At 56.4% G+C, this 6,403-nt stretch overlaps 2 protein-coding genes across 2 annotated transcripts in view; one reads left to right on the forward strand and one right to left on the reverse strand.

The window, feature by feature from the left end:
* The window catches only part of GMORB2_5229 (uncharacterized protein), a gene marked incomplete at both ends in the record, with an annotated part of 4,472 nt that extends 2,028 nt beyond the window's left edge, over positions 1-2,444 (forward strand). Inside the window, one exon of the mRNA XM_035467203.1 lies at positions 156-2,444. Within this exon, the coding sequence (XP_035323215.1) occupies positions 156-2,444 (2,289 nt within the window). The remainder of the gene's footprint in view (positions 1-155) is intronic.
* A 1,304-nt stretch (positions 2,445-3,748) lies between these two features.
* On the reverse strand, positions 3,749-5,959 carry GMORB2_5230 (Serine/threonine protein kinase; the record flags this gene model as incomplete). The annotated part of the gene is made up of 3 exons (XM_035467204.1): positions 3,749-4,133; positions 4,210-5,248; positions 5,314-5,959. 3 exons carry the CDS (start codon positions 5,957-5,959, stop codon positions 3,749-3,751), a joined length of 2,070 nt encoding a protein of 689 aa, XP_035323216.1.
* Between the last annotated feature and the right edge of the window lie 444 nt (positions 5,960-6,403).

Raw genomic sequence — 6,403 nt, forward strand, 5'->3', positions numbered from 1 at the left:
ATGCACTTCCACCACCTTACCACACTACCTGCTGGCCCATGTCTCTCTCTCTCTCTCTCTGTCTGTCTATCTATCTGCCTGCTGCTCTAGCGCCTATGCCCATTCTGGGGTCACTCTCTCACGGACTGGTCGACTTGACTGACCTCGGCCTTTAGACTCGGAAACGTCCTGCAAACTTCTCCCCCCATGTCATTGCCGTCAACTGCAACACACCAGGCGCACACGACCTGGAGCCAGATTCTGATCTCCGCGACTATTCTCTTGATGCCAACCCTCACGTCAACATGAACCACTCCCACAATCAGCAGGGCCCGCCCTTTCATCTCGACACCTTCATGGACAATGACCCCATCATGACCTCGGCTGGACCCTTCCAGCACAGCTTCTTCTCCCCCGGAACATCGCCCATGGTCCCCAACGCCCCCTTCTCCACCATATACAATGGCTCCTCTGTCCCCTCGTCCTCGATGAACACGGCCGACATCTACTCACCACCGGGATCCGCCTATCAGTCCACCGTCTCTACGCCGCACCCGGCTGCTGATAACGACGGCTTCTACTTTGGAGGCCACGATATCCAGCACAGCCGCTCCCAGAGCTTCCGGCAAGGTCACAACTCCAACCCCAGTGGTCAGATGAATCAGCAGTTCATGTACAGCAGCTCCCAGCCCGGTCATGTCAACGGTAGTGGAGCTGGTGGTAACAACAACAACAACAACCACAACCGTAATAGCAATAGCAACGGTGCGAGCAGTAACAGCAACAGCAACAGCAACAACAACAACAACAACAACAACAACAGCAGCAGCAGCAACAGCAGCAACAACAACAGCAGCAACTCCATGTTCTCTGCCCCTGGTAATCCCGACTCCATCTCAGCCTTTAGCGGCCCCTCCAGCTCATTTGGCCACATCGACCCGGCCCAGGTCTTCCAGCCCGACCACGCTCTCGGCTCCCCGAGCGTCTCTATGGGCCAGGATAACATGTTCTCCTTTGGTGCTGACTCGGATGACGAGGACAACAACGCCTTCTCCGACCGCAACATGAACATGAACGACTTCTCCAGCAGCATGGACGAGCCATCTCTGGGCTGGGACGCCTCGCTGCCTGGTCAGTTCAGCACGCAGGCTGCCCGCTTCCCCGGTGGACCGACCCGTAAACAGGTCGTCATCGGCGGCACCACGACCGAGTACCTCGACAATGGCGACTGGGAGAGCAACGGCCTCGGCCGCTCTCAGTCGTTCCGCGGAACCGGCGACAAGAGGCAGCAGAGGATCCCCCGCAACATCTCGACACCCTCGCAGCTGGCCAAGCACGGCGGCCTCGAGCACCTGGCCCAGTCGCTCCCGAACTCGCCCGGCGGCGATGGCCCGGGATCCATGTCTGGATTCTCGTCGGTCGTCCCGAGCCGCCCAGCCTCGCCGTCCATGTCGAAACAGGGCTCCAGCTCCAACCTGCAGGCGGCCGGTCAAGGCGACGGCAACGGCCCCACCACGTGCACCAACTGCTTTACCCAAACGACGCCTCTTTGGAGAAGGAACCCCGAGGGCCAGCCTCTCTGCAACGCTTGCGGCCTCTTCCTGAAGCTGCACGGTGTGGTTCGACCGCTCAGTCTGAAGACGGACGTCATCAAGAAGCGTAACCGCGGATCGGGTCCCAACGTGGCGGTGGGCAGCACGAGCACCAGGTCCAAGAAGGGTGGATCGGCCGCCGCCTCGCGCAAGAACTCGACCCTCTCCATCTCCAACACGGCCAAGGAGGCTGCCGCACCAGCCGCCGTCAGCAACTCGAAGATGACAGCCAACATGAGCACCTCTCCCACCTCTACCTCTCCTACCGTCACCACCAACATGCACAGCAACTCGACCAAGACGGTGAATGTACACGGTCAGCAGCAGCAGCAGCAGCAGGCTACCACGCCTCCGTCGACTACTCGGGCGGGTAGTGCTAACGAGGTCGAGAGTCCCGCTAGCGCCGGTGCTAACTCGGTTAATACGGCCGGGAGCACACCCAACAGCCACTTTGGCAGCACCACGTCGTCCAACGCGGCCATGGGCGGCAAGGGCGTGGTGCCCATCGCAGCCGCCCCACCCAAGACGGCCCCCGGACCGGGAGCCTCGATGGCGCGCAGCTCGACGGCGTCGTCGAAACGTCAGCGCAGGCATAGCAAGAGCGGTACCGAGGTGTCTCTGGGCATGGACCTCGACAGCCCGAGCAACTCGACCGGGTCCAACGAGGCGGCCGGGCGTCCGTCAACGGGAAGCAGCATGCACATCATGCCGGGCGGCATGATGCCCAATAGCTTCCACATGTCGCAGCAACGGCCGATGATGGGTTCCAACGTAGTGCAGATGAGTGGAGCAAGTCAGCAAAAGCCCATGATGGGGAGCCCCGCGTCGTCTTCCGGTCCCCAGGAGTGGGAGTGGTTGACTATGAGTCTGTGATAGGGGGGAGTTTCTTTTGAATTTTTCATGTCTGGATCCCCCGGGACTGATGATTTGTTTGATACCCCTGATTCATTTTTTTTTATGTTTTTTTCTTGACAAACTTATCAGGCGTTTTTTCTTCTCCCCCCCCCTCCCCCCCAACACCCACCACAACAGACATACACACATACATAACACTTGCCACGTTTTGGATACGAGTTTTTTTTATGATCCGAGTGCAGTCACTGGCATCCTACTTGTCCCTTGCCTATAGTACGGATTGACCTGAACCCTTGTGGCACGTTATCTTGATGAATTTCCTCTTTTTCTTCTTCTTTTTTTTCGATATACTCTTGTTCTTTCAGCAACGAGTGATTTTTTTCTCTCTACCGTTTATACACCATATTTCTTTGTATCATTTTCTGGCAGGATTTTTTCGGAGCTTGAGGGTTTACCTGCTTTATATTGGCGAGGGAATCAATCTATCGTTTAAACTTTCTTTTCCACCCCCCCCCTTTGCTCCTGCTTTTGTTTTGGGGAGGGATATCTGTTCTGTTCATCTTGCAAAGGTTCATGTCGATGTTTGTTTTTCCGACTCGAATGGTGATGCTGGGGGTGGGGGCTTGGTTACGGATGAATGATATCATTGGGGAGCGTAGAAGGAGTATCGGGTTTTCTTCTTGTATGAGCCTTTTTTTCAATCTATTTTCAACTCGAGACTTTTTTTTCTCTCTCTTCATGCTCAAAAATTCATGAGTGATTTGGTATTTTTTTTTGTTGCCTCTGGTGGTTCCTACTGGGTGTTGGCTTGGCTACGCTTGCAGTGGCAAATGACAGTGGCAGGCAGTGCGGCAAACAGCAACGGCAATTGCATCGATCATGAAAAGAAGTTTTATTCCAGTCCAATCCGACTCCGACATCATTTTTTTTGTATGATCTCCCATCCCATCCTGCATCCTCTTGACGAAATTAACGAAAAAAAGAAAAAAAAAAAAAAAAAACTCCATAAAGAACAAGAACTTGTATGCAAGATGTAGCCATCATGTCTTTGGACAATCGGAGCCCAAGAGGATGAAAAGCAAGGGGAAAAAAAGAGGGAGCAAGTGATGAAGAACGAAGTGAAGGAACCAAAAAGAAAGAGCAAGTACTACAAGACTAATAAGAAAAAAAGGGGGGGGGGCTAAGACTTAAGAAACCAAGGATGGTCATGGTCAATTAGAAGTTGAAGAGGAGAGAGAGAAAACTCTCAAGACAGAAAGAAGAAGGAAGAAAAAGAAGAGAAAAATCTAAACCAAGGAAGTCTCCCTCGCACGTCCACTTCTCTAGAGCATGGTGCCAAATGTAGTGGCATCCTCTTCTGCCTCCTCTGTCATGGTGGCGGGGATGCGCTTCCGCGGAGTGCCGCCTTCCTCGGTGGCCGGCTTGCGGTGTCGAAAGGTGAAGCCGACAAACAGGCTCTTGCTCATCTCCTCCTCGCGGTCAGCCATGGTCTCGAGGGCCTGCTGCTTGTCGTGCACCTCCTTGTACTTGGCCATGTCGGCCTCGTTGGAGAAGTCGTCAAAGTACCCGGCATCCGTCTCCGAGTCCAGCTCGGGGACAAATGGCGCCCGCGTCTGCCGCAGCGTCTTCCAGTCTACCTCGGCGAAGTAGGCGTGCGACTGGATGTCTTGGAAATTGGAGAACCGGCGGCTGCGAGAGTTGATGGCTCTGTAGGTGGGGGACACATGTCAGTGATGCTCTCCTTCGGAGGGAGGGAAGGGGGGGTTAGTAGGAGAGATCTCACGTCGTCAAGAAGTTCCACGTGCGGTTGCTCAAAAAGTAGCTCGGGTCCTCCCATACGGGCCTCTTGAGCACCTCCCGCCAGTGCTTGAGGTTCCGCCAAGTCTCTTCTGGAGTGGAACCGACAAAAGGAGGGAACCCGGTCAGCGCCTCAAAGAGCATGCATCCCAGGCTCCAGTAGTCGACAGTGTAGTCGTACTCCTCGCCCCGGAGAACCTCGGGCGCCATGTAGTCCGGCGAGCCGACGATCGACTTGGCGTAGTTGACGTCATTGTCGCGCATGTTACGGTAGCTCTCACGACGCTCGGCCACGGTGCGCTGCTCCATGGGCTTGCCAAAGGGCACCGACGTCTCAGACGCCTGCTCCAGCTTGACCCGCATCGACTCGATCCGCGACGGCGCCAGCATGCCCGCCGCCAGCCCAAAATCGGTCAGCTTGACGTGTCCCGACGAGTCCACCAGGAAGTTCTCCGGCTTGAGGTCTCGGTGGATGTACCCCAGCTCGTGCAACGCGTTGACGCAGCAGAACATCTCGGCAATGTAGAAGCGGGCGTGCCGATTCGAGAGGACACCCGTGTTGTTAAGCAGCGTCCGGAAGTCGCCGCCGGGGACATACTCCATGGCAAGATAGATGCTCTTGTCATCCTGGAACGAATACAGCAGTCGGACCAGCCACTCACTGTGCGCCGTCGTGAGAATATCCCTCTCCGTGAGCACGTGCCGCACCTCGTCCAGCTTGAATAGCAGCTTCTTGCTCATCACCTTGAGAGCGCACACCTCGCGCGTGTCCTTCTTCTGCGCCAGAAACACCTGGCCATAGCCGCCCTGGCCGACCTGCGTCAGGATCTGGAAATCGCCTTGCCTGAGACGCACGCGCCGCTTGCGCAGATTGGCCCGCTCGCGGCCGGCGTACTTGGTCCACATCTGGCTGAATGTCTGCTCGTCTGTCTCGGGCGGCGGCGGGTATTCCGACTTAAAGGCGGCTAGTCGGTTCTGTCGACTGCCGACGTATGTCAGGAGATCAAAGTAGTAGTCGAGAAAGTCTAGCGCGCGAAGACACGTTATCAGCAAATGTCGACCGATCCAGGGAGAGCGGGGTGGCACATACAAAGCTGGGTGACATTGGTCAGTCTACGAATGCTCGGCTTCTGCAGCAGTTCGCGCTCTTCCGCAGTGAGACCGCGCGAGGTGTTGAACCTCTTTGTCTGGACATGAGTCCTCTCCCTAGGCTCATAGTGCTGCTGACGCGACAGGGCGGCATGGCTGTGCTGGGCGGGCGCATCGCCAGGAGCCAGGCGAGGGACGGGGGGTGTGTTCTCCTGCCCCTGCTTCTTCACAGGGTTTCCAGACACGGGGTTTTTGTGTACGATGCTATCATCGACATTGGTGTTGGCCTCGTCGAGCGGCTGAGCCTTGGACTTGGTGGGGGATAGCGGCGGGGCGGTGACGACGCTCTGGGGCCGGGTCAGCTTGACGGGGGAGTTGGTGGCGCTGCTCGAAGAAGGATTTTTGCTGCTGCTGCTGCTGCCGTTGGCTTTGTTGCTGCTGCTGCTTCCGCTGCCAAGGTTCATGGCGTGGTCAAAGGCCGAGGGCAGGTCGTGAGCGCCAGGCGGGGCCGTCTTCTTGCTTGGGCTGCCCTGGGGCGTGTTGGAGGGCTCGATGAAGCTGTTATGCTTGCTGGGGGTGGAAGGGCGGGCGGAAATGTCCGAGGCCTTGCCGGCGCCCGGGAAGAAGTTGGACATGAAGGAAGCCATTGTGTGGAAGTGGTCGATCGGTCGGTCGGTGCGAGGCGGTCTGCTGTTGGCTCAGCTGGTCTACCGCCGTTAACAACCGACGGGGCCAGGGCAGGTGGTGTTGATGATGACGATGATGGCTTTATGATGATGTGTACAATAAGCAATCGTCACTCTCCGGAATAAGGACAAGAAACAAGTGAATAAAAAACACGGGGCGGACGAAAGTAGTGCCTAACAATGGGGTTGAATGCAAATGCTTTTTTTTTTCTCTGATGGGAGAAAGGACAACAGAAGGGCAGAGAGGGAGGGAGAGATGGTGAGACAGACGGGCGTACAAGTAACGAGTGACGAGTGACGAGGTGGATCACAAACCCAAAGTCTGGTGGAGGGGAAACTTTGGGAAGGGGGATTGGGAGGGGAGGGGGGGCAACAATAACAGTGCACGAGCAACTGGTGGGCAGC

The sequence above is a fragment of the Geosmithia morbida genome, assembly GCF_012550715.1.
Source record: "Geosmithia morbida isolate 1262 chromosome Unknown scaffold_3, whole genome shotgun sequence".
Lineage (NCBI taxonomy): Eukaryota > Fungi > Ascomycota > Sordariomycetes > Hypocreales > Bionectriaceae > Geosmithia > Geosmithia morbida.